The following is a 27,469-nucleotide window of genomic DNA, read 5'->3' on the forward strand; positions in this document are numbered from 1 at the left end:
ACTGAAAATACAATCCCGACACTTGCCAAATTCAAATAAGCTAAGATTTATTTTCTTATTATAGCTAATCTTTGTGCAATTATAAAACTCAAGAATAATTTTTTTATAAGAAAATATTTTGGTTTGTTATAGCTATTCAAGATATAATGACATTCAAATAGTACAAATTATGAATACACACGCTCAAAAGTTTCCCGATCGCAATTACTCACTACTCCATCTTTTAATACTTCCCATTTTTGCACTTAAATACAAAGTAATGATTTAATTGCCACATTTTTGACTAAGTTCATCAACCTATAATCATGCATTATATACTTTTCCATTTCAAGTACTACTATGAATTTAATCATCTCTCCATAATTATTTTCTTGCTCTTTCTGTATTGGAACTACAAAACAAATTCAATGCTTGTTCTCTCTCTCCCCATATGTTATGAATTTAAATTATCATAACATATTAAATTAGTTTTAATCTCTAGTAATTCGAAATAATTCTTTTTTTATTAAAATAAATTGCGCGGGCTGTTTGAACGGCCAAGATTTGAAAGCGAAAGCGCAAACCGATCCACAAAAAAAAAAGAAAAAACAATTACAGTAAATAGCAAAAGAGAAGCAATAATTAGACTCTCTTTCAACGCTCACTCTTTCCTTCTACCTTTGGCTGAATCTCCGCCGCCTCCAGAGTTCATCGCTAGAGAATTATCCGAGCGCCGCCGCAAGCTCCGATTGATCGATCGGTAAGTCTCTGATTTTGGACGCGGAGAGTGGAAGGACTGAGGAAGGTCATTTAGCGTTTGTATTTCTAGGGTTTTCTGTTTCGGTCGGCAATTTTCGCTTGACATCTGGAGATTTTTGCATCTTTCGATTTGTTTGTTTGGTATTGTTAGGGAAAAATTGAAAAAAAAAGGAAATTGGAAGGCTATTGATCGGTGAGGCGCTGGGTGTTTGTGGTATGGGTTTTCATGTTGTTTCAGATCTGTGTTGAGTTTTGAGTTTGAAAATGGAGATATAGTAGTTGTTTTGCTTCCTTTTGTGATTCGATTCTGTACTCCTTAGCTGTTGTATTGAATTTGGGGATTTAGGGCTTTTTTGTAAGGAAAAATATAATATTGGGTGGTTTGGGGTTTTGTGTAAATTTTTCGACAAATTCGAATAATTATACATTCATGGCTGCTGGAAAACGTGGTGGTTACAGAGAAAATGAATATAGGGGCTGCGAGAGTGAAGTTGAGACGTTGAAGAAGGAAAATGGAATTAGAAGAGGCGATTATGAACTGGATGGGAATGGAGCTCGGGACTATGAGAAGGGTCAGCAACAGGCTCAGGGTCGAGCTAGCCTTGAAGATAAGGGCAAGCTCAGACAGAAGGATGCCACAGAAATGAATGGTGGATACCACTCCACTTCTAGTCGAAGTGATTCTGGAAGTAGTGGTGGTGAGCGAAGGAAATGCGAGCCTGCAGTAGTAGCTGTGGATCGAGAGCCGGGAGAGCTTTATAGTGATGGGTCTGACGAGGCAGATGATTCGAGAATGCTAGCTAGTAGAGAAATTGATTCAAAAAATATGAAAACTTCTAGGTGGTTATCTCCTCAGCAGACCAGGAAGCGGAAGTTCTCACCAATTATTTGGGATAGAGATGATAGGGAGACAAATGCAGCAATCAAGAGTAGGAGTACTTTGGATAGTGCGCCTAATCCTATCGTTGAATCACCCGAATTGCTCAAGTCTCATTACCAGTGTCCTCAGCCTAAACCTAAACCTAGTAACAATGAAAAGACTTCTGCCCCCGCAGATGATGGTGAAATTAATGACTGTGCGATTAATTTAGTAGCATCACTTTCCGGTGGTGGATTGAGATCTGGTACAGCTGAAGTCCCTGCCGAAACATATTCACTGCAACATGAAGGAGATCAGAGGGAAGTAGATGAAGATGACTACGCACCCACACGAACCATAGTATCTTCTCGTTGGGCTAGTGATGCTGAGTCTCCATCTGATGAAGGTGAGATTTCTGACAATGAAAGTATGCCTAAACCAAGGAGCAAATCCTGTTCAGAGCATAGTAAATCAGTAAGTCCAGAAATTGGGCAGGCCAGACAAGGTTCTGAAACGGCTAGAGGGAGGTCCTCAAGGTCAGAGGAACGTGTTAGATCTTCCAGTAGAGATAGTTACCAAGACAATGATGACAATAATGATCCCATGGAGACTGGTGATGATTACAATCGTGATGGTTCTAGCATAAACGAGCCTGAATCTGAATCTGAGGACTATCCAGACTCTCCTATTTTAACAGATCCAGCACAACCCCCGCAAAGGATTAATATGCTTCAAGGTTGCAGAAGTGTTGACGAGTTCGAGAGACTCAACAAGATAGACGAGGGTACTTACGGGGTCGTGTTTAGGGCCAAGGATAAGAAAACTGGAGAAATTGTTGCTTTGAAGAAGGTCAAGATGGAGAAAGAGAGAGAAGGGTTTCCCTTAACCTCACTCCGGGAAATAAACATTCTTCTATCTTTTGATCACCCCTCAATTGTGGATGTCAAAGAAGTGGTTGTGGGAAGCAACCTTGATAGCATTTTTATGGTTATGGAGTACATGGAACATGATCTTAAAGCGTTGATGGAGACTATGAAGCAACCTTTTAGTCAAAGTGAAGTTAAATGCTTGATGCTCCAGCTTTTAGAAGGCGTCAAGTATCTCCACGACAACTGGGTGCTTCACCGAGATCTTAAGACTTCCAATCTGCTCTTAAACAATCGTGGTGAGCTGAAGATTTGTGACTTTGGTCTAGCTCGTCAGTATGGCAGCCCTTTGAAACCATATACCCATTTGGTAGTCACCCTTTGGTACAGGTTAGCATCATTTATAGCAACCGTTATATCTCACATTTCGACTTGGGGGTGGGGCGAGGGCAGTTTACCCTACTTGTTTTACTGCTTTATTTTTGGTTATTAGCATTCCATGTCTCTATCTTTTAGGTCTGGTTCAATCGGAAAAATAAATAATATGTTCACTTTCAGGGCGCCGGAACTTCTTTTGGGTGCCAAACTATATTCCACGGCAATAGATATGTGGTCTCTGGGGTGTATCATGGCTGAGCTATTATCAAAGGAACCACTATTCAATGGGAAGACAGAGGTTGAGCAACTGGACAAGGTAAATCTACCTCTGCTCATACAGAAATGTCATCGTTTATTGTACATTACACATGAGAAACTGGTGACCTAGTGCTGGGTAATTAATCTAATGTGGTCTAAGTAGATTATTTTTGGTGTGAAACTGCAGATATTCAAGATCCTCGGCACTCCAAATGAGACCATCTGGCCCGGATTTTCAGAACTCCCCGGAGTGAAGGTCAACTTTGTGAAGCATAAGTAAGTATCCTTATCTTGTTTATGCAATTCTTACTCAGTTGATCTCAAATATTTATCTTCTTTTCTTTTGCCACTGTTTCCCAGGCTTCCGGCTTTGGGTGATTCTGGTGTTGGCCTTCAGGCCTCGATTGGTGACAGTTTAAGTTGGTTGAGTTAGATTTTCTGCTGCTTCTAACCACCAACATTTGTTTCAGGTATAACCTACTGAGGAGGAAATTCCCAGCAACGTCTTTCACTGGGTCGCCTGTGCTCTCCGATGCTGGATTCGATCTCCTGAACAGGCTTCTAACATACGATCCTGATAAGGTATTTTCCTATTACATTATCTGCATTTATATTCCAGAAGATTGAATGAGTATCTTATCTTGAATGTGAAAACCGTGCAGCGAATCACTGCTGAAGAAGCTCTTAATCACGATTGGTTCCGTGAAGTTCCTCTTCCGAAGTCGAAGGAGTTTATGCCTACATTTCCTGCTCACGGTGCACAAGACAGGTATTTGTCTGATCATGGATTTCTTACATGCTTGAATTCTTGATTTTTCACACTTTTTCTCGCTTTTTAAATGTGATTTTAGGCGAACGCGAAGAGTAATGAAGAGTCCTGACCCATTGGAAGAGCAGCGGAGAAAGGAGTTGCAGCAAGGAGAAATTAGCAATGGTGGTCTCTTTAGTCAATAGCATAATCTATATGTTGTACTAAAAAAAGTTACAAATTTAACCTTTTCTTTTTTCTCATATTAAAAGTTGCATCTCATATCAATATCTCATACTAAAAGTTGTATTATTCATTAATATATGGAGAGATTTCTAAAAATTTGTTTTATCTTCAGCAGTCAGCACTATACACACTCTGTTTTCAAAGTTAACTCTTTTTAGGTTAATGTGCAAGCAATGAACAAAAGTAGAAGATTGGTTGTGAATATTTAATAGAACAAGTTTTAACCTTTTCAATAATCTACCAAGAAGGGAAACAGAAGAAAAGAAGATCAAATCAGCTAGTGAGACAAATGCAGCATTTCATTGCTCAATCATCTAATTCTGAATCGGAAATCGGATCACCCATATCACCAAAATCATCATCGTAATCATTCTCTTGACCTCGACTCGCAGCCTTCGTCCAATCCCCATGCAGCAACTGGTTCTCCACAGTATGCAAGTCGTCTTGTTCAGTGAGATCAGACATTCGCTGGTCCAACTCGTACCCTTCCGTCCCAAATGCTTGCTCAACAGAAACAGTCAAGGCCGGAGCTGTCAATATGTCCTTCGCGATCAAGGACATTACAGGGAATTGCATAGTCATCCTCGACCACCACCTCAAGATATCAAACTCCGACATATACTCAAAGCTCCCCATAAGGGTTCGGGCCATAGCACCTAGGCTGTTTCATAGAGAACTCATCGAACAAGTTTTGCAGTCTTACCGATAAAGGGATCTCATCACTATGGCTCGAAGAAGAAGAAGACACATTTTACTTCTAGTTGTATTATATTATAATTTTGTTAGTAATTTGTGTGAATTAATGTGCAAAAGCCCCTACCTAAATAAAAAAGTATAAGGAAATAATTATCCCGTACAAAATTTGAATATATACGATATACGACACACACACACACACAAAAAAAAAATAATGGGAGTAAAATAAGGTAAAATGAAAGGCTTTGCTTGGTATCTAATTCATTGGGTGTGTACCAAACGAATGTGCATTCCTCTCATTTACATATATATTGAGTACAAATGAGTATTATCATTGCTATCAAGCTAATGATTGTATGTTGCTTACACATTTTCTAACTGATTTTGTATACTAGGGAAATCATTATCACTAATGACATACTCTGATATAATAATGCACAATAACGAAGGTGACACTATTAGAACACAAGGTGAATGCAAGTATATGAACTATAGTTGATAAAAGGTATATTGACATTTAATATCATGAACTTTTAAAAAGTTCGGTTTTTTCCACGAACTTTGAAATTAACAAATAATATCACAAATTTTATCCTAAGTTTGTTTTTTCCCACCAATGAAAAATTTAAGGCTAATAATTCTATTTTACAAAAAAAAAATCGTAATTTTTTGACAAAAACTTCGAGAGCTTCAAATTTTTCAATCTTTGAAGATAGTTTTTCTTGAAGCACACCCTCCAAAATTGTTCTTCAATCTATTAATATAGCCAGAATTTTTTCATTAGTGGGAAATAACAAACTCAAGGTAAAGATCGTGATATTATTTGTCAATTTCAAAGTTCGTGGGAAAAATCTTACTTTTTGAAAGTTCCACGATATTAAGTGTCAATATGCTTTGACAAAAAAGATATTGCATTGGTACTTGAATATATCTTATCAAAATAATTTTAGATTTCTAGACATTTTTTAGATGTTTTGATGTATAATTCATTGCATTTTAATTTGTTCACTGGTAAAAATAATTGAAATTATAGGTCAAATGATGTCTGAAATTTTGTGTGGGGGTCTCACAAATTTAGTGATCAATCAAAATAGGATAAGAGGAGATGTTTCATCTCTTTATCCTGTTGCATCTTTGTAGGAAAACTTTCACATGGAAGATTTTTGGCACCTTTGCCTAAAACATAATACAACTCAAAGGTACATGTTCAATATTTGGTAACTTTGATATTTATTTGTTATGTTAAATTTTAGATAACTACCTACATCCTATATTAACCCATACTACATAATGAAACTAAGGAATTACCATGTAATTTAATGCAAATTTTGATAACCAAAACGATGGGATATCCAAAACATTATGTTTTTGCAGTTTGCTTTTATTTTCTTTTTAAATTGTACTCCAATTAAATGCTCTACAATAATAATGTTATGCTTTTTTGCCCCTAACCAAAAAGAGACAAAAAGGAAAACAATAAAAACCTTAAAATTTTAATGATAAAAAAAAACAAAAATCATCATTTAACATAATTATGGAACTCAATGAGCAAGCCCACTCCTTTGCACAAAAAGGCGTCTTGCTTTATTTCTACTTCTCTTCTCTTCTCTTCATTCTTCACAGAGCTCTCTCCCTTCTCAATGATGTGAGAGAAAAGGAAGGCCTCTCACTCTGTGTGGGCCCGAGCAACATGCCCCCTTCTCCCGCTCAAGTCTTTTTCTCATAAATCCTCAACTCCCACGTCGCTAACTCCATTTCTATTCGACCTTCTTTTCTCAGTTAAAGCGTCGTGCAAAGTGCGGCAGCCAAAGCTGCGCTTTCCCTTAAATTATGGAGTCGTTTCTTCAAAGGCAAAATTCTCAAAATTGAGACCCAAACGAGAAAATTCCTTTGTTTATTCTCCCTAAAAATCGATTCTTTAACCAACCCCCCTTCCATTTATTTCGCGCGAGAAGAAAAAATGGGTGCTTTCCTGTTCATTTTCTGGTTTTGAAAAGAGGCGAAAAATCATTGCTTTTTGCTCTTTATCTCTGAATCTCTTGATTGTAGAATGTTGTTACAGAAGCTGCATTTGCCAGCATTCTTGGTAGTGCTAAATTTTTGTCTGCGCGTTTTTTCCTTAAACCCCGATGGCCTATCTCTTCTCTCTCTAAAATCCGCCGCCTCCGCCGCCGCAATCTTCTCCGATTGGAACGAGAACGACGCCACGCCGTGCCGCTGGACGGGAATCACGTGCGCGAACGTCTCCGCCTCGGATGGTCCGCGCGTGATCGGAATATCCCTCGCCGGGAAGAATCTCCGGGCCTACATTCCGTCGGAGCTCGGCAGCTTGATTTATCTCCGGCGCCTCAATTTGCACGGCAACGATTTCAACGGCGCAATTCCTGATCAATTGTTCAATGCCTCCTCTCTCCACAGCATTTTCCTCTATGGGAATAATCTCTCCGGCCCTCTGCCTCCCTCTTTATGCAGCATCCCTCGCTTGCGGATTCTTGATTTTTCGAATAATTCGCTCTCCGGGCAGCTGCCGAAGTTCTTGCAGAATTGCCGGCAGCTGCGGCGGTTGATTCTTGCAAGAAACAGGTTTTCCGGCGGGATTCCGGTGGGGATTTTTCCGGAGCTGGCTAATCTCGAGCAGCTTGATTTATCCGGGAACGAGTTCAGTGGCTCGATCCCGGGTGATATGGGGGAGTTGAAGTCATTGTCTGGGACATTGAATTTGTCTTACAATCATTTTGGAGGGAAAATTCCGAATGGTTTGGGTGATTTGCCATTGACTGTGAGCTTTGATCTTAGAGGAAATGATCTGAGTGGTGAGATTCCTCAAACGGGGTCGTTTTCGAATCAAGGGCCAACTGCATTCTTGGATAATCCTAGTTTGTGTGGCTTCCCTCTGCAGAGGTCTTGCAAGAATAGTACTAGTTCAGGTAGTGTTGAGTATGGTTTGGTGGGTAACGACGGGGTTGGGGGGCGAAAGGGTCTTAGACCGGGGATGATCATACTGATATCGGTGGCTGATGCAGTGGGAGTGGCGGTTGTGGGGTTGGTTGTGGTTTATGTGTATTGGAAGAGGAAGGATTCTCGTGGTTGTAGTTGCTCCGGGAAAGGGAAGCTCGGGGGAGATGAGCACGCGGGGTGTTGTGCTTTTCCTTGCATCGTATTTGGGGGTTTCCCTAGTAATGACTCAGAGGTGGAGTCGGAAAAGGGCGGTGGCAGTGGTGGTAGTGGCGGGATGAGTGGTAGGGAGGGTGATCTTGTGGCTATTGACAAGGGGTTTAACTTTGAGTTGGATGAGCTTTTGAGGGCATCAGCTTATGTGTTGGGGAAGAGTGGTTTGGGGATAGTGTACAAGGTTGTGCTTGGGAATGGAGTGCCGGTGGCGGTTAGGAGGTTGGGGGAAGGAGGCGAGCAACGGTATAAGGAGTTTGTGGCGGAGGTGCAGGCGATTGGGAGGGTGAAGCATCCGAATGTGGTCAAGTTGAAGGCGTATTATTGGGCACCCGACGAGAAGCTTCTCATCAGCGATTTCATCTCGAATGGTAGCTTGGCTTCTGCTCTTCGCGGTAATTTTCTTGCTTCTTCGTTGCAGACGATGGTTTCGTGTACTTAGGACTTAGGATCACATGATCTTGCTTTTAGGTAGAATTTGTCGCCATTTGTGATATATGCTTTCTTCATAGATGTGTGAATGATTGCTTGGTGGTTAGGGTGGAGGGTGTTAATTAGAAGTAACAAAAACAAGCAATGATTTTGTGTTTTTGGGATTATGTCATAAAATATTTTAATGATGTTGTAAATTGTTGGCTATATAGACAATGATTCTTGTGGAACCATGTTTTGTGTCAAGACATGATTTTGATTAGGATTTGGCTAAAGATGTGATCGTGACTAGGAACCAACAATGTTTTTCAGTTAGATAAAAATGTCAAGATTTCTAGTTGTGTTCTGATTCTACTACTACTACTACAGGGAAGGCAGGGCAGCAGTTGTCCTCGTTATCATGGTCGATCCGACTGAAAATCGCGAAGGGGGCAGCATGTGGTCTCGCCTTCCTCCACGAATGCAGCCCGAGGAAATTTGTCCACGCGGATGTGAAGCCATCAAACATCCTCCTAGACAACGACTACCAGCCTTACGTATCTGATTTTGGCCTCAACCGACTCATCACCATCACCGGGAACAACCCCTCCTCCTCCGGTGGCTTCATCGGAAGCGCCCTTCCTTATCTCAAAGCCCCCCAACTAGAAAAGGTCAACAACTACCGCGCACCAGAGGCCCGGATCCCTGGTGCCCGTCCTACACAAAAATGGGACGTATACTCGTTTGGAGTAGTGCTAATTGAGCTACTTACAGGAAAGTCTCCGGAGATCTCCCCGACTAGCTCGGCCTCTATGGATATTCTGGACCTAGTAAAATGGGTGAGAAAGGGGTTCGAGGAGGAGAGCCCGTTGTCGGACATGGTGGACCCTAAGTTGCTCCGAGAGGTACAAGCCAAGAAGGAAGTGCTCGGAGCGTTCCATGTAGCCCTAGCGTGCACAGAGGGTGACCCGGATGCCCGGCCACAGATGAAGACCGTGTCAGAGAATCTCGAGAAGATCAGAGCATAAGTGGCTAGCATTTGTGTTTCTTGAACGTGTTCTGTCTGAAGAAGACGAAGAAGAGTTTTTGTAATGGCTATCGACCACTTACTAAATGTACATCACTAGTATTTGTTGTATTGTCTAATTATTATTCTTGCTTTCAAGTTTCAACAAAATGTCTAGTCAAATTCTAGCAACACCAATCTATACCACATTCATCTTTTCACTAAGGAGTATTATTGCACATGATCGAAATATAGACAAACGATAAAAGTCAAAATTTCATAACCAAACACATGGAAAAATGTGATTAATCTATGAATCAAAAATATAGAAACAAAAATATAGAAACAGAAACCGAAAAAAAACTTTCAATAGCTCAAGACTTACTTGGTTTGCTGGTTGCCAATTGCGATTCAGCCTACAAGAGACAACATCCTTGGTAAGGACTTTATTCTGATACACTATTTTAATTAAATTGAGGTTTTTACCTCCATTATGAAATGTAACCTTATTTGTGCAGGAAGTGCTCAGCTTACTCCCAAATCTAAATGTGACCAAAGCTGACAAAAACATTTGCAGGTAATCAAGTTAGATGATATATATGATCAGTTGTTCTTAGGTTTAGGAGTATTTCTGATGCAACTATTATCTTCCTCTCTGCAATCAAGGTCATGCATTCTCCACCTCCACCTGTAACTGTGTGAAGAGCCGTACTGCTGATGGTTGTGGGCTGCGGAAGGTTCAGATTAATGATAATTTTGTCAAGCTTTCCGAGGCACTATACGTTGCAGAACACAAGGCTGTAGTGGCTGTTGTTGCAGTGCGGGTGAAGGTTGAAAAGGAGATGATGAGGACTGAGAAGGACAAGGAATTTATGGAACTATACATATTGGCACAGAAGGAAAGATCAGAGAGGGGTAGAGTTGAAACCAAGGAAACTAGAGAAGAGCTCAAAGAGAAGGAAATAAAACTTGGGGCAAAATATGCTCACATAGGGAAGAACAGCAAAAGTAGCCGGGATAGAGACCGTGATATGAGTGAGAAAGCAGCTCTTGAGATGGCCAACACTGGAGCAAGAGGGGGTGAGGTTATGTATGATCAGAGGCTGTTCAACCAGGAGAAAGGGATGGAATCTGGTTTTGCCACGGACGACGCTTACAACATCTATGGCAAGGGCCTTTCTGCTACTCAATCTGCTTTGACTACTCAATGATGAGATGTATGGTGGTGCTGATGAACAGCTTGATAAGATTGACACTGAGAGCTCTTGCCCAAGAGAAGGACCTGATGAGCTTGACAATGTGCAGCTGGAAGATCTCCCTCGGCCTCGACCAAATCTTGATGAAGGTCGAGAATAGTAAGGAAGCCTATTAGAATTCAGATGCTATGCTAGTGTTTGGTGCATGATGGGATGCTTTAGCCTGTTTGCATATAAATATTTGTGTTTTGGTTATCCTTGAAGTGATATGTGTAATTCCGTTGCCTACACTACAACAAGTTTGAAGAAATATTTAAAAGTTTGAAGCTTCACATCCATTGCAAAAATTGGTAAGAATCTTATTCCTCTTGTTTCCTAACATTGAATTGGAAAGATTAAAGAGATGATCTCATGCATTCAATTGAGTAAAAAAGAAAAAGAGTGAACACACAACGGTCCCTGAACTATGCGTTTCGCACGCAAACGGTAACTGAACTTTAAAAATATCATGGGTAGTCCCTGAAGCTGAACTAAGGTGTAATCACATTAATGGTACTTTTTCAATATTCATAACAATTTTGCACCAAAAATGCTTTCAAGGCATAAATGGGTATTTTTGGAATTTTATATCTATGTACTGGATATGATATTTTTTTTTATAGTTTGAGTACCTAAAATGATATTTCACTTCAATTTTTTAATTATTTTGTATCAAATCCTCTCTCTCTTAAACTATTAGTACAAATTAAAAAATTTAAAATAAAAAATACTATGAAATTTTTAAATATATTAATTATAAAAATTAAAATTATAAATTAATATCAAAATAATTTGTAGCTAAATTTATTTTTTATTGTGATTTGATTATTTTTTAATATTAAAAATAAAAAATTTTAATTAGCCCTAAAATTTGAAATTTTATTTTTTTTATTTTTAATATTAAAATATAATTGAATCACAATCAAAATTAAATTTAGCTACAATAACGTTATTGTAATAATTAAATTTATAGTTTTAATTTTTATAATTAATAATATTAAATAATTTCACAATATTTTTTATTTTAATTTTTTTACCTTTTTAGAGAAAGAAAGAGGATAACATAAAGTGACTCAAAAAATAAGGTGAAAAATATCATCTCAGATATTCAAACTATAAAAAAAGTCATATCAAATACTCAAGAGATAGAAAAATATCATATCCAGTACCTAAATATGGAAGTCTAAAATTGCACTCCATGCCTTGAGGTTGAGGGCATTTTCGATAGTATATAAAATTGTGATGAATAGTGAAAAAATACTATGAATGTGATTATACCTTAGTACAAGAACTATCCAAGATATGTTTAAAGTTTAGGGTCCGTTTGCTTACAAAATATATAGTTCATGGACCATTTGCACAGTTCGCTTTAACGAAAATTTATTTGGAAAACAGCTACTTCCTCCGTCCCCGATTAAGAGTCACACTTTCGGTTCGTCCCCAATTAAGAGTCACACTTCATTTTTACCATAAATAGTAAGTAGGTCCCCTCATTCCACTAACTCAATTCACTCACATTTTATTATAAAACCAATATAAAAAAATGGGTTACATTGTCCACTAACTTTTCCAACCAACTTTTCTTTACATTTCTTAAAACTTGTGTCTGGTCAAAGTGTAACTCTTAATTGGTGATGGATGAAGTATTTTCGAAAAAAACCCGAACCGAACAAAAATTTCCCGCTGAATGGCAACTACGTAATTTTACCCAAAACTTTTTATATACTGTATACGTTTAAATAATCGATTTATTCGAAATAAAGCATAGCATTATTTATAATAATACTAACCGGTACAAATTATTGGGGGCTAGGGTTTATATTCAAAGCCTAAACCCTCCCTCGTTTCGCCACACAGCATAGGAAAATGTTTACAGGCGGAAAGAGCTTCGTCTCGTCGCCGCCGGCGTTCTCGAATGACGCCAAGCGACTCCTTGTTTGCACCGGAAACACCGTCTCTGTTTTCAGCACCTCCACTGGCTTACAGGTTCCAATTTATTTATTTCTGATTGCTTTCTTCCACACACTGTAAAATCGAATCCTCATGGCTTTATTTTAATGTGTTCCAGACTTGTGAGTTGGAAGGGCACGAGGCGCAGGTGACTTCGGTTATAGTCGTTCCGGCAACTAATCCGGCAAGTAAAGTCTTGTGCTATTGCTGGACGTCTTCCCTCGATGGGAAGATCAATTACTGGGACTTCGCCGCGCCGGAATTGATGAGGACTATTGACATTCGGTTCCGAATTCACTCGATGGTGATTGTTTCCAGATTGATATTTACTTTTACATTTTGATCGTTTGAATTGAGGTGTTTCTGAATGCAGTGTTGTCCATGTTATTGTCTTTTGGTTGAGGATTGTCAAGAATGGGGAACAGTATTATCCTAAGTGGAGTGAATTAGAAAATTATACATGTTACAGCATTGAGTTACAGTATGTGTATGTCTATTAATCTGTTTTGACTGTGGATAGGCAATATAACATGGAACAAAAATAATTATTTTGAATTAGTTAGCTATGCACAATGACTAAATGACTAAATATCTGTGTTATGACTCTAACATGCTGTTGCCAATTCCAGGTGATTCCAAGTCTATTATGCCAGAGAACTGACAGCACTGGCAAGCTTCCTGTTCCTGATCTTTATGCTTATATCTCTACTGAGGATATGAAACAGGAAGGAAAACCAAGCTCTTTTGCTATACAGAAATGTAACCTTACAAAGTCACGCTTAGTTTGTGGAGTTACTCTAGCTGAGGTGCTTTTGAGTTGGTTTGCTTTCGGTTTAATTTCTAGTACTATTGTGATGATCATACGAAACAATAATTTGCATATAATTTGGTGTTGAACATTTATTAAGAAACTCTTATCACTTAATAAGTTGAGTTCACCATGAATGTCCAAAGAAGAATTTCAATAACCTTTTCATAATATATGTAGTATTAATAAAATTGCTATAGTTTGACTTGGTTCGTCAAACAAGGACTATATGTTTATAACTTAAAGTCATATGATTGATTGTTTTCTCTAGATTCATTACCTGATAGCTAGAAACATCATAAATGTGCAAGACTTTTATATGATTTGATGCAATTGTCTTTTTATTTTTATTTATATAGTTATTACCCATGAAGTGGCATATTCTGGACACCTCTGGCACAATTACAAATAGAGCTAGATATTGCGTACTTTACAAATTGAAACCAATAAGTACGGAGTATATACTATTTGGTTTGTACTTATTTTGTTTGAACTCCGTATGTTGTTAGGAAAATGTAATGGCAAGTAATAAATGGTTCTGTAACTTCTGCATTGCCCTCTTTAAGTAAGTAACAACTTGTTTTTTTGACAGACTCGGAAACCACGTTATGTAACCATTAGTCCGTCAGGGAAGTACATTGGAACGTGTGAAAAGCGCAAGCTCCGTATATGGGAAATACCTGCAAAAGATTCCGAGCATGTTGGTTACAAGAAAGTCAGTTTACATCATACAAGGCCAATTACTACCATGGCTTTTCATCCGAATGAGAGGGTGGTAGCAGCAGGCGATGTCACAGGAAGGATCTTACTATGGAGAGGTGTTGGGCGTGAAACATTCTCCAATAGTAAGTCATCTAATGGCCGAATGAACATGGACAGAGAGGATATGCCTGGAGTGAGGGATACTGATGATGCAGATTCATGTACCACATGGCATTGGCATTCTTCAGAAGTGAACATGCTCTTCTTCTCTTCCGATGGTGCTTATTTGTACTCAGGTATTGTATGTGACTGTTAGTACTGATTTATCCGGTGGAAGCAAGTGCCTGCGAATACGCATGTTTTTAAGGTTTTTGGTCTTACCAGGTGGAAAAGAAGGAGTTTTGGTTGTTTGGCAGTTAGATACTGGAAAGAAAAAGTTCCTTCCAAGGATTGGATCCCCACTTCTGTATTTCATCAATTCTCCAGACCCTACATTATCATCTGTAAGATTTATAAGATACTTGGATTGTTCTTTCTCACAACTTCATAATGCTTCAATAGAATGAGTTCTGAACTGTAAATTTTCAGATATCATGCGCAGATAATCAAATTCAACTTCTTAGAATGCCTTCGATGGAGATCTTGCGGTCCATTTCGGGGATCAAGGTTTGTTACTTAAAGTTAATGATCTTAGTTATTGATAAGAAATTACATTGTTTAGAAAAAAGGAGCATTCTCTCTCGTAGCAACTATATCACGATATTTGCACATTTTAACAAGGGTTGTTAGGGACAAGAGATGCGAAGTTGCATGATACCTTTATTGTTCTGTAACACATAGTAAAGCTGACAGGTTGGTTTGCATATAAAATTAAAATTTTCTCTTGTTTATATCAGCTTCTATGTTCACATATGGATATGTACGAGGGATTTGGCTCTGCTGTTGTTTTCAATCCCACTGCTGGCTTGATTGCAGTACCTGCAGAGAACTACCGTGTCCAACTTTACAGTTTGTTTGATGATCGTGAGATTTCTCAGGTGAGTGTGGCATGAGATATGTTGTTTGCCTTGACTTAATTGTAAATTGGTGGAAGTTGTACGTTGCTGAAGAATCTCTGGAATGTCTGGATTAGTGTCTTGCATTAATGTTTGTTCTCTCTTTGCATTTCGTTCTTTCTCCTCTTTTTTTCTTTTTTTACATTTTTAGAGCGGTGGACATTGTAGAGCAACATGATGTATCTTTTTTGCACGAGTATGATTTGAGATGGATCATTGGAGTATTGGTTTTGAGATATGATAAGAGATTTTTGATTTGTTCATTGAGTGATCTTATATACTTTTCCTGGGTGTTGAATGTCCATCGAAGAAACAATTTGGTTCAATGGTTTTACAACAGTTAAAGTCTTATTTATTTGTTCATCGAGTAATTGTATAAAAGAAGGCTGTTCTGCCATATCTTCCTTGGTGACTGCTATTTAATTATTCTCTGCAGTTGCTTTTAGAAGGTATCGTCTTGACTTCTTACGTTTGCAGGTGCAAATCTGTGAGAGAAACCATCAGCCTGGCGATGAAATTACGGTAGAGAGCTTTCTTTTTCGTTCTCTAATTTTAGAAACTCTTGCATTTTACCATTTTACTATGTGTACTTCACTTTGGTCATACCTTATCTTCTTGGGAATATTCCAAGTCAACATACTTGATATAATAAATATATTCCACTTTCATTTGGCCAGGTAAAAGTGAATTTGGTAGCTCTTTCTCGAGATGGTTCTACCATGTGCACTGTTGAAACCAGACTTCCTGAAGAAGGAATAGGCAGCCTTGTGACTCTTAAGTTCTGGGCGTGCGGTTCACAGAAAAAACAAATTAGCTTGTCCACTGTCATATATGAACCCCACAGGTTTACCTTCTTAATCGTTTAGAGTTGTATCCTTATACTATTTTCTAGATGCAATGCAATTAAACTATTTTGGTTTTTTCAATTATGACAAGTTATGCTCATTTCTTTCATGGTGGCTGAGATTGATTAATATGTGACGCTCAATCACCTAACGGTTTCATGCTTCTTGCAATAATTGGCACAGAGATGCTGAGATCTCATGCATAGCTTTCCGACCAACTGGCAACATGGCTGTCAGTTCATCACATGGTGGAGATTTTAAGGTAGATAAACTAATTCGAGTGCTTTTCATTTTTCAACATGTGCCTGCCATTTTTCACTTTTCACTCATACTAATTATTTATGAATTTCCCGACTTGCAGGTGTGGGTGCATAGGCATGAGCTCACCCCTAAGGATGAGACTGTTCAAAGGAGTGGCTGGACATGTCATGCTGTTGGATCATACAAGTAAATTCCATTTGACATTTATCCATGATTCTTATGGCTAGAAGATCCAATGGATCTCATGGATCCCTCATATTAATAATTATTGTTTTTGGCAGGAAGAAGCCTATGTCTACTGCTGCATTTTCCAGTGACGGGTCTGTCCTCGCTGTTGCTGCAGACAAAGTCATTACCTTGTGGGATCCAGATAGGAACACGCTGTTGGCTGTAATTGGGGATAGTCTAGAGGTCGTTTCTAACTGTATCTGGAGTTGGTTTACCTAATTTTTGGATTTGTGCCCTGGAGTAGATTTGTACTAACTAGACTTGTGTATTTCTACAGCCAATTACTAATCTTACATTCGTTGGGAAGTCAGAATATCTTGTATCTGCTTCTGCTTCACGAGGGTCAAAAATCTCAAATCCACAATTGACTGTGTGGAGTATGTCGAAGCTGTGCGCAGCTTGGTCCTACAGGCTTGACATAGAGGGTAAGTGCGTGGGTTCCTTCAAGACTATCTCATTTTCTTACCATGTTTGCAGGTTATCAAGCTTTATGGGAATAATGGGGTTCTATTTAAGTTTGATATGGTATTATGTCGACAACCTACTAATGTCTTGCACTGATACAAAATCGATTGGTTTTAACTTGTTCTTGTGTCTTGGGTATTTTAGTATTCTCGTTTGACCTTTTACTTCACTAAGCTCATTATTGCTAGTCAATAGTGGTATGTTGAAATAAACCATTGCATTCTTTTAGTTGTTCTTTATTCTGTTATTGTAGTCAACAGCCTGCTACTTACTGTAAAGGTTTTCTTATTGGGTATAATACTTGTCTTTTTCATCAGTAAGATATTATGTATCTTGTGCAGCAATCACTTGTTCGATGGACGATTGCACCTTCGCGGTTCTTGCTCGATCTAAGCCAAATGGATCAGCGGATAAATCATCAAAGCATGCAGAGGATGTGATTTTGTTGTTCAATGCAGAAAAAGCAGTTCCCTTGTCGGTGTGGTTTGTGAGCGAGGTGGCTCTTCTGTCTTATCTTTTTTGTTCTATCTATACTAGTAGTTATTTCTTCTTTTATCTGTTACTCCTTTTCTGCCAAATTGATTAATGAAATTTTGCATTACTATTTCTTCTTTGGTTTCTGTTTGTTAAGGTGTGGTGTGTATATGTGCAGTGTAATAGCTGTTAACAGAGTTGCCACTGGCAAAATTCTTATATAAAGAAATAGTTAGATTTGTTACATTCATTTGTAGCTTCAATTGACCTTGCAAACGCTAGATGGGAATTGTCAAATGGATGCAGGAGTTTGAAATCTGTATGAATGAAACCTAGGTTGCATTTCAAATTAAAACCAGTAACCATAAATGCAAATCTGTTGTTGGTTGTGTGATTTGTTATGGATTTGGAGTCTTATCAGTCTCATTATGAAATCCATTTGCCATTTCGATTTCTATGGATGGACTGTTATTTAATGGAAGGATAATTTAAGCCTTTGGCTAGACACTTCGGGGTAGCATTTTAATCATAAAGTTGTTTAGTAATCGTATATTGAAAATTACTATTTCAGGCTCAAGGAGGAGGTCTTTCATTTGTCAGTTCAGATGAAGACAAAGTTTCCGGAACTTTAGGCACAGATGAAGTACTTGCTTATATTAATGGTGCTCGTGAGTATGTTCTCTTGAACCCACACAGTGAGCAAGACATTTCTCGTCAACGAGACTTTACTAACCTTGATGAAACAGGTGAGGATTTGGATTTCTCTTGTTACAGCATGGGTTTGGGGTTTCATTTGATCAAACTAAGTTATGATCGACTATGGATTCATACTAACGAAGCCTCTTGGTTTCATTTGATCAGATACACACGGGTATGCATCAGTGTACGGTGAGTTGCCAGAGTTCAGCTTGAAAGCAGATCAGACCGCATTCCCATCAATGCCATCGGGAAAAACCTGGAAAGGTATATTTAGTGGACCGTCTCATGCCCTTCCTCCCCTGCCCAAGTTATGCTCAGACTTCCTAGAATCATTGTTGGAGAGGAGGTCTGGTGTTGTGGAATAGGCCATTTTTCGTACTTAACTGTGTTTTCGGTTAAGTAATCGTGAGCTTGCGCCTTCTATACAATGCGGAAGGGAAGGAGCTGGAGGATTTTGCTCCGGTATACGATTTTGTGTGTAACGCTCTACCTTTTGATCAAGTTGAGGTGTTAAAATAGTTTGTAACTGCAGAATTGTAGAATTTTGGAAAATTATGTACCGCTTTTAATATATAATATTAAATTCCATTTTCTTTATTTTTTGTTTGAGAAATTGTATACTTTGCAAATTTCATTTAATTGATCTCGACATTTGGCCATCTATGTCTTGCAGATAATCTCTAACGAAATTCCTTAATTCACTAAAATCTGTGGAATATCAGAAATAGGGGCGGGAATATGGGTATCCGTGGATACCTGACCCGAAAAAATCGGATATCCAAACACGAAAATCATCTAAATGTCTATTCAAAACCTGACCCGATATATTTTCGGGTACTCCAATACCTGCCCCGGGTATCCATACCCGACGTATCGGGTATCTAAATACCCGATTCTTTACAGGTGTTAATAACTAGTAATAAAAAAAATCAAATTTTATTATATTAATATAGATATAGAAATATTTAATTTTACTAATATCTTTAATGGTGCATTTATTTTGTAGTATAAAACTATAAAAAATGGGTTAATTTTATTTTAAAGTATATGATTATAATTATGGGGGTTGGCTATTCAATATGTAAGTAAAATAATAAAAGTTATGCATTTAATTAAACTGTAGATACAACCAATAATATAATTTAAAAATCAAAATAATTAACTAAAATATAAAAACCACTTGAGTTGGTTATGAAATACGTAAAACTTGAGAGTTTGGAGAAGTCGTGATCTAGAGTAAGAGAGATCGACTTATTTATATAAGTTTAGAGAAAGTTAGCCTAGTAGTAAATAAATTAGCCTAGCTCTTAGAAGCCTAAAATGGCTAAACCTAATTTAAAAAATACTTTAAATAATAAATTGGATATTCGGGTAATATCTGATACCCATTCGGATTACCCAATACTCGATTTATCTTAAATTTCAATACCCAATCTCATACCCAGTCCCATAAAATTGAATATTGGGTATCCAATACCCGGTGGATATCGGGTCGGGTACGGGTAAACCCAATACCCGATATCCATATTCCCACCCCATGGTGGAGGAGGACTGGGCCTAAGCCCAATTAACCAATTTGAGGCCCAGCCCGAACCCAAAGAGGAACAAGAGTTTTGGATAGAATTCCCATGGCTCATTTCATCCTTTGTTTTATCATTTCTCTCTTTCAATTTCTCTCCAAGCTTAAATCCCGCCTATCAATCTGCTGGTGGAAGCCAGGATTTGATCATCTCATGTAAGCCTCAGAAACTGCAAATTGCCGATTGATTTTGTTCCATGAGAACACCTCTAAGCAGAATTGACATTCAGCTGTTCACGGTTTTGTATAATCCATGGCGATTCTCTTCCATTCATCTTCTCCAATCACAAATCCATCGCTAGAGCGTACTGGAAATTCCTCAAGCTTCCGCGCGCAGGTACCGAAATTTCACTCTCTCTCGTTTAACAAAGCCTTATCTTCATCTCAGACCGCCATACCTCCGATCGCCAGCGTCTTCACGCTGCCGAATTGGAGATCTGGCCGAGCCGACGCGAGGACTAGAGAACTTAGGGTAAACGATGCGTTTCTATATTTGGAATACATGGTGGAGAAGGGGCACAGGCCTGATGTTTCTAGCGCCACTCAGCTCTTGTATGATTTGTGCAAAACGAATAAAGTGAGGAAAGCGACCAAGGTTATGGAGATGATGGTGAGATCTGGCAGCATTCCCGATGCCTCCGCGTATACTTTTCTGGTGAATCATTTGTGCAGGAGGGGGAATGTAGGGCACGCGATGCAGCTAGTCGAAACAATGGAGGAGTACGGATATCCTACCAATACGGTGACGTATAATTCGTTGGTGAGAGGGCTTTGTATGTGTGGGAATTTGAATAAGAGTTTGCAATTTGTGGAGAGGTTGATGCAGAAGGGGCTGGTGCCGAATGCGTTCACGTATTCGATTTTGCTTGAGGCGGCGTATAAGGAGAGAGGCGTGGACGAGGCGATGGAGCTGTTGAATGACATAATTTCCAAGGGTGGGAACCCTAATTTGGTGAGCTACAATGTGTTGTTGACTGGTTTCTGCAAGGAAGATAGAGTTGAGGAGGCAATGCAGCTGTTTAGGGATTTGCCTTCTATGGGGTTTAACCCTAATGTTGTGAGCTACAACATTCTGTTGAGGAGCTTGTGCAACGAGGGGCGGTGGGAGGATGCGAACGAGCTTCTTGCGGAGATGGTTGGTGATGACCGCGCCCCATCCATTGTCACGTACAACATTCTGATTGGATCGCTCGCCCTCCATGGCCGGACTGATCAGGCGCTTGAGGTCTTGGATGATCTGTTCCGGGATGGCAGCTTCAGGCCTAACGCTGCGAGCTACAATCCCATCCTCGAACGCCTCTGTAAGGAGAGGAATGTGGATGCTGTGGTGAAGTGTCTTGATCAGATGGTTTTCAGGAACTGCAGCGCTAACGAGGGAACGTACAACGCTGTTGCTGTGCTCTGCTACGAGGGGATGGTGAAAGAGGCGTTTTCGATCCTCCAGAGCCTGAGGAATAAGCAGGACTTGTCGATCCATGACTTTTACAGGAATGTGGTCTCGGGCCTGTGCAGGAAGGGCAACACGTATCCAGCGTTTCAGCTGCTGTACGAGATGACCTCATGTGGATTTACTCCCGACTCCTACACGTACTCGTCGCTGATCAGGGGGCTGTGTTTGGAGAGGATGTTGGGTGCTGCCATTGCTGTTTTGAGGGTGATGGAAGAGAACGGCTATCAGCCTAGTGTGGACAATTACAATGCACTGGTGCTCGGACTGTGCAAATGCCAGAGAACGGACTTGTCTCTGGAGGTGTTCGAGATGATGATTGAGAAGGGGCAGATGCCTAATGAGACGACATATACCATCATAGTTGAAGGGATTATATACGAACAAGAAAGGGATCTGGCAGCTGCGCTCTTGAAGGAGCTGCATTCGAGGCAAGTCATGAGCCGTAATACTGTGAAAAGACTTGCTATGCAATACGATCTCGATGGCGTTTCCGTGCAACTTGATTGAAAAATTTGGTGATTCTTTTTGTGTATTTCGTCGTGTACATTACTCGTTGTGGTGGTGGATAGAGGAGGAGGAGGAGGAGAAGGTTTAGTTTCTGATTTACTACAACCTTAGGCCTACATTGTTGTGGCATGGATCAGATGTTTAGATTCCACTCAGTTTGAATAGGAATACAAGTTTTAGATTCCATTGGGGATTTGATTTAGTATCTTGAAGATTATATTCGTTCTACAAAATGGAAAATTTTGGTCAAATCATACTATGGACTCTCTTTGTAAAGAGTCTGGATTTCTGCCACTAAATTTACTACAACCTTTGCAACGAATAGCCATGTTCTTTTATTTTATTGTTTTTTTTGTTCAATTACTCGTTACATAATGAGTATCTCCATTACATTGTGGAATAAGTAATATAGCAATAAGATCATACTCCTATATATTAATCTAACATCGTAAATATAAACAGAGCACATCTTGGCGTGGCAATTATAAACCATAGGACATGAATACACTAACAAAACCAATAAGGTAGCTAACAATATAATTTCTCTCTCACAAAGTATATACACACCACTGTCAAATACAAGCATTATATCACCATTATCTAATAGCAGTCGTTACATTACTTAACAATTTAAACAATACTAATAAACTAAAAACAAACAATGGGATCATACATATTACTCTAGAATTATAAATACAAATAGCACAATTGATGCAAATAATAGGAAATGAAAACAATCACAAAGAAAACAAGAACCAAAGTTCAAGCAAAACCCAACCCAATCAAAATTGTATCCATCATTACTAATCATCATAATGGGCAACACCCAATCCCTCCCTCTCTAACACACACACTTATGTATAAATTTGAATTGCAAGAATTATATCACCATTATCTAACAACACCATAAAAACTCAAATCAAGAACACATGAAATGATAAATGTGTTGAAATAGTAGTAAGGTTGAGATACTCAAAGCAATAGTCTTGAACAATAACATTAATTAAGCATGGACAAAACAAGTCTCATGTTTTCCAATAAACCAAACCTAGATAAGATGGTAAAGAGTTTCATAAGACTAGGAAGTCATTCTTGCAAAGTAAACCACTGCAAAAAAACAAGCCTTTTCTCTACTTAGATCTCTGCCTCATCTTTCGGCGCTTCCTCTTCAACCTCCTCATTCTCTTCTTCTTCCACTGCAAAAAATTCATATCTAATTTAATCACAAAATTCACTCTACCTCTACCACATCGTAAACCAAAGAAACAAAACTACAATGGATCAATTTTAGGGAATAGCAAAACATACAATCTCCCATTCAATTCAAGCTAATTAAACACATCAAATGAAAATAGATCGATGCGTTTCCAACCTAAACTCTCAATTGCAAAAAAAAACATAAACATTAACTGATTAAAACAGCAACGAATTATCAAATCGCACGCCTAAACATTAGACAAGCATCAGAAATAGAATTAACACACAAACTGAAAAACAAACATAGAGAATCGGTGCGATAATCGCGAATGTAGATTGCGGATGATAACGGAATTCAACGAGCTCAAATTCAAATTCAAATTCAAATTAAACAACAGATCCAGACGGAAGGAGAATTACCTTAGCCCTCATGTCTGCTCGAAGATTTAGCTACAACTTTTGCCCTCTCTTCACGAGTGTTGAAGAAATCTTTTAGGTATCGGCGCAGCCACAGAGTGTTAGAGCGTCGAATTCGGTATTTATAACGACAGTGAAACCCCAATTTCAAGGTTCCGAATTTTCTGAATCCGTTTACTAGTATGGGCCTTGACCTAATCCAATTAACTCCTAGGCCCAAATACTAAATGGGCTTATAAATCAGGAAATTTAATCAAACTAAATAGTATTATTCATGTTTATAAATCAGGAAATTTAATCAATTAACTCGTTTCGGGACTGGATACCCGAGTCGAATATTCGGGTATCCTAAATCAAATTTGGGTCGGGTATCGGTTATTGGATTTTGGAAATTTCGGGATCGGATACCCGAAAATTTCAGATCGGATATCCGCGGGTACCCAATTTGACATGCCTACTGGCCATCATGTATCTTGGCATTCCACTCGGCGCTGAACTATATAAGTCTCAAATTGAAAACTAGTTATTGATGGAAAAGAGACCGACCTTATTGAAAGCTAGGAGTTTATCAAAGGCAGGCATGTTGGTTATCATCAAATCTGTTCTAAACAACCTGCCATCGTACTACCTAAGTTTGTTGTGTATACCTAATACGGTGGCTAAACGCATTATTCAACTCCAAAGAAGGTTCTTTTGGGGAAACAATGAGGGTCAACGAAGAAATGTTTGTGATTGCTTGGGATACCATTTAGAAACCAGTGGATAAAGGAGGATTGGGAGTGGACAATATTTTTATTAAAAATGTCGCTCTCTTGTTCAATTTGGTCCTTGAGGTTTGCGAATGACCAAGAATACAAGATAATCGTCTCTAACCATATATCAAATGCCTTGGTGGATTTCCATAGAATGGATAGTAAGAGCTGAACAAGTATTTAGGGTCAACTACCAAGCTTCAAGAACTTCAACAAAGCAATTCAAGAAGTGGCAATGAGAGGAGAGCATGTGAAGGTAGGCGATGGTGCTCAAACATGATTCTGGCACAGCCTTTGAGCGAGTGAGGAATGCCTAAAGATTCTTTTCCCTATCCAAGCAGAAAGATGACTATATTGAGGATATGGGAGAGTGGGAAACATGTCTTGGAGATGGAGATTTTAGGTGATGGAAGAATCTATTTGCTTGGGAAGAGGACGCGATTGGGATCTCTACGTTGTCGTGGGCCATTTTACCATGAGGGAAAACACGAATGATGTGAGGATTTAGTGTTTTGCTAAATGAAACATCTTTTTGGTTTTTAGCTTCGTTTTGCAGGTTAACAAACTCATGTGTTCATGTGTTCGAGATATAAACGCTGAAACAGGAAGGAATGTGAGGAGGACCCTTGCTCCACCTTGAGCACAACTCCTTTGTTGGTTTATATTTCAAGACTTAATACCAAAGAAAGACTTTTTAGAATGAGTGTCAAAGGAGTCGAAGATGATCTCTGCTCACTTTGCAATGAAGAAATTGAGTCTATTGAACCCATTTTTTTTCTCCTGCAAGGTTTCCAACATCCTCTGGTATTTTTGCTGTGATGGAATATCCCAAAGATCCATTAACTTGCTTTCTAAGTTGGCTTGGATCCCCAGTTCAAAAGCTTGACAAAAAATTGGATCGCTATGTTTACATCATTCTTTGGTTTATTTGGGACATCCACAACAAAGTAATATTTCAAAAGTTTCATCTGTATTAGGAGCTAAAAAAGAGAAGGCTTTTATGACATCTTAGGTATTGGGTGAAAGGAAGGTGTTTGAGCTTCTCATTGCCACCTGGCCGAATATCTATTATTTAGTCAAGTTTATACAATTGGTTGATCTTCCTTACTAGTTGGTTTTATTTTCTTGTTTTGGTGTCTTGCTCGTTGGTTTGTTGGTTTCCATGTTGAGCTGAGGTTGTCTTGTGACTTTGTTGCGGGTCACCTAGCTCATGCGTTACTCCCTCTATTTAATGTTAATAGAGTTATTTTACTATTTTAGGAAGTTCTAAGTTAATTGAGTCATTTCATTTTTTGGCAAAAAGTAACAATTTCTCTTACTATATTCTCTCTTCATTTCCTTGACTTCATTCTCTCTTATTTTATTCACCATCCACTTAACACACTATTCTTAAACCTCGTGTCGAAAAGAAACGCCCTAATTAACAAGGAACGGAGGGAGTATATGTTTATTGTTGTTGGTTTTGGCTTTTTGTAGAACTATCTTGCTCGCCGCTCTGTGTTGGCTTTGCATTTTTTTCTCAATAAAAAGCACACAAAACAATATTTCATAAGATTATGTGTCACTACTCAAGCGTGTAATCTATTATGATACAGAGGGAGTACGTAAGTTTGCATTTATGAGAAAACATTTGCATGCTACATCAACTTTAATACTCCATCAGTCCCACAATAGGAGTCACATTTGGTGTGAGCTCGAATTTTAAGAAATGTACAGAATAATGATTTGGAAAAGTTAGTACAATATGTGGTCTACTTTTTTATATTGGTTTGTAGTAAAATGTTAGTAAAATGAGTTAGTGGAATATGAGACTTATATAACATTTATGGAAAAAATAAACTGTGTCTCTTATTGTGGGATAGATCGAAATAGAAAAATTGACTCTTATTGTGGGATGAACCCAAATAAAAAAATTGACTCTTATTGTGGGACGGAGGGAGTATCAAGTTAATAACACATATAAGTAGTAACGTAAAATGGTATCACTACAACAAAAAAGGCCGGTAGACTTTTTTTAATACAATTGAGGACTCTAATTTGTATTTCTAAATATACAACTATCAACAAGAGAGGACCTAATTGGGTGCATGGGAGTTCTTTGGAAAATGTATCACTTAAAATGGAGTGGAGTGAGTAATATATATGCAGATTTTGTCAATAGTGTATCATTTGGGCTAGTTGGTTGACAACCTTGCCTACGAACTAGGAGACGCAAGTTCGATTTCTGAAGCTAAAATAATTGAACTATCTTAGGATGGAGGGTGTATTTTTTTTTAAATGATTATTTTTATCTATTACTACAAAAATATTACTGCCCATTTAATATATCAGTTATACTACAAAATAACAAAATTGTAATGATCATATTTAAATTGATGCATATTTGGATTGGAGATGTCACATACTTTATTATTTATAATTTAATTCAATTTATTTAATTTTTTTATTCCACAAGTAATTATAATGCAACATAACCTTATCTATATAAATTAATTTATTAATCCATTTACGCACATTCTTTGCTCCAATCAAAGTTTCATATCCATGCGAACTAATTACGCACATTTTTTAAGATGCATAGATAAAAGGTTTGACGTTCAAAGTTACTTTATGTGTTATTGTAACAAGAAATGTTGGGATGCTAATCCTTTTTTTTTCTACTATATCAAATATATTCAGAAATGGTGGCTTACTCGTAAATCAATGCCGAATTAGAATTTTAACATTATCTTTGGTAGGCGTACGATTAAATACTTAAATTTAGTAATAACTAATAACTAATATCAAAATTCTTGTCTTGATAAACTTAAAAGAAAAATTCTTGTCTTGATAAACTTATGTCTTTTGTATTGATATTTAGATTTATATGTTGTATTGATATAATTATATCTTGGGGAGTGATCAATTACTAACTCATCACTTAATTACTAACTACAACTAATTTAAGGCCATAAGATTTTAGAAAACGTGTGGTCTATAATTTGCCACGTGTAATTTTCATTTTTATTAATAAAATAAAAAAGATAAAAAAACGTCAAATTAGGGTTTTAGATGAAAATGTCAATATAGTGTTTCGGAAATGTCAACACAATACTTTGAGAATGTCAACACAATGCTTTAAGAATGTTAACCCATTGCTTATATTGACATTCTACATGTATTATATTGACATATTTTATATAATATGTTGACATTTCTGCTTTACGAAAAAATTGAAAAAAATTTGAATATTTTTTCAAATTTTGACGTCGGAACATATGCATGTATGATATCGTTGGAATCCATATAAAATTATCTTTAATTTGGTATATGTTATATGAATTTAACGTTTTGGGATTTCTTTTAAAAGTTAGTTATAACCAAACATGTAGTTAATTGACATTAATACCCCAATTGATATTTTATGGAATTAATCATATGGCTTTATTGACGTTTTTTGTTGATCGTATTGACATTTCGTGGTTGATGATC

General features: G+C 37.9%; 4 protein-coding genes and 1 long non-coding RNA gene across 13 annotated transcripts; 4 read left to right on the top strand and 1 right to left on the bottom strand.

The window, feature by feature from the left end:
• Window positions 1–581: 581 nt before the first annotated feature.
• Window positions 582–4,110, top strand: LOC125219879 (cyclin-dependent kinase G-2-like). 9 transcript variants are annotated; one of them, XM_048121971.1, is made up of 8 exons: window positions 610–739; window positions 890–952; window positions 1,198–2,853; window positions 3,022–3,157; window positions 3,287–3,375; window positions 3,570–3,681; window positions 3,762–3,868; window positions 3,951–4,110. In XM_048121971.1, the coding sequence occupies exons 3-8, from the start codon at window positions 1,382–1,384 to the stop codon at window positions 4,051–4,053; spliced, it is 2,019 nt and encodes a 672-aa protein (XP_047977928.1). In that variant the 5' UTR covers window positions 610–739; window positions 890–952; window positions 1,198–1,381; the 3' UTR covers window positions 4,054–4,110. The 9 variants fall into 9 exon arrangements, 6 of the variants coding, with proteins under 6 accessions (XP_047977927.1, XP_047977925.1, XP_047977928.1 ...); XM_048121970.1 differs by lacking the exon at window positions 890–952 and having other exon boundaries at window positions 582–739; XM_048121968.1 differs by having other exon boundaries at window positions 608–739; window positions 890–2,853.
• Window positions 4,111–6,440: 2,330 nt separating this feature from the next.
• On the top strand, window positions 6,441–9,549 carry LOC125219322 (receptor protein kinase-like protein ZAR1). Its single transcript, XM_048121271.1, has 2 exons — window positions 6,441–8,352; window positions 8,759–9,549. The coding sequence occupies exons 1-2, from the start codon at window positions 6,840–6,842 to the stop codon at window positions 9,394–9,396; spliced, it is 2,151 nt and encodes a 716-aa protein (XP_047977228.1). The 5' UTR covers window positions 6,441–6,839; the 3' UTR covers window positions 9,397–9,549.
• A 2,859-nt stretch (window positions 9,550–12,408) lies between these two features.
• On the top strand, window positions 12,409–18,693 carry LOC125222523 (WD repeat-containing protein 75). The gene is made up of 16 exons (XM_048125184.1): window positions 12,409–12,595; window positions 12,678–12,863; window positions 13,189–13,365; window positions 13,960–14,365; window positions 14,454–14,572; window positions 14,658–14,735; window positions 14,966–15,106; window positions 15,602–15,646; window positions 15,802–15,968; window positions 16,153–16,231; window positions 16,331–16,416; window positions 16,512–16,641; window positions 16,736–16,883; window positions 17,265–17,419; window positions 17,969–18,143; window positions 18,259–18,693. The coding sequence occupies exons 1-16, from the start codon at window positions 12,476–12,478 to the stop codon at window positions 18,459–18,461; spliced, it is 2,415 nt and encodes an 804-aa protein (XP_047981141.1). The 5' UTR covers window positions 12,409–12,475; the 3' UTR covers window positions 18,462–18,693.
• A 1,036-nt stretch (window positions 18,694–19,729) lies between these two features.
• On the top strand, window positions 19,730–21,926 carry LOC125218450 (pentatricopeptide repeat-containing protein At1g79080, chloroplastic). Its single transcript, XM_048120120.1, has one exon. The coding sequence runs from the start codon at window positions 19,929–19,931 to the stop codon at window positions 21,630–21,632; it is 1,704 nt and encodes a 567-aa protein (XP_047976077.1). The 5' UTR covers window positions 19,730–19,928; the 3' UTR covers window positions 21,633–21,926.
• Window positions 21,927–22,567: 641 nt separating this feature from the next.
• On the bottom strand, window positions 22,568–23,382 carry LOC125219648. The gene is made up of 2 exons (XR_007176175.1): window positions 23,250–23,382; window positions 22,568–22,828 (listed from the first exon to the last, which is right to left on the bottom strand). It is a non-coding gene; the product is annotated as an uncharacterized LOC125219648 (long non-coding RNA).
• Window positions 23,383–27,469: the final 4,087 nt, after the last annotated feature.

The sequence above is a fragment of the Salvia hispanica genome, chromosome 4 (assembly GCF_023119035.1).
Source record: "Salvia hispanica cultivar TCC Black 2014 chromosome 4, UniMelb_Shisp_WGS_1.0, whole genome shotgun sequence".
Classification (NCBI taxonomy): domain Eukaryota; kingdom Viridiplantae; phylum Streptophyta; class Magnoliopsida; order Lamiales; family Lamiaceae; genus Salvia; species Salvia hispanica.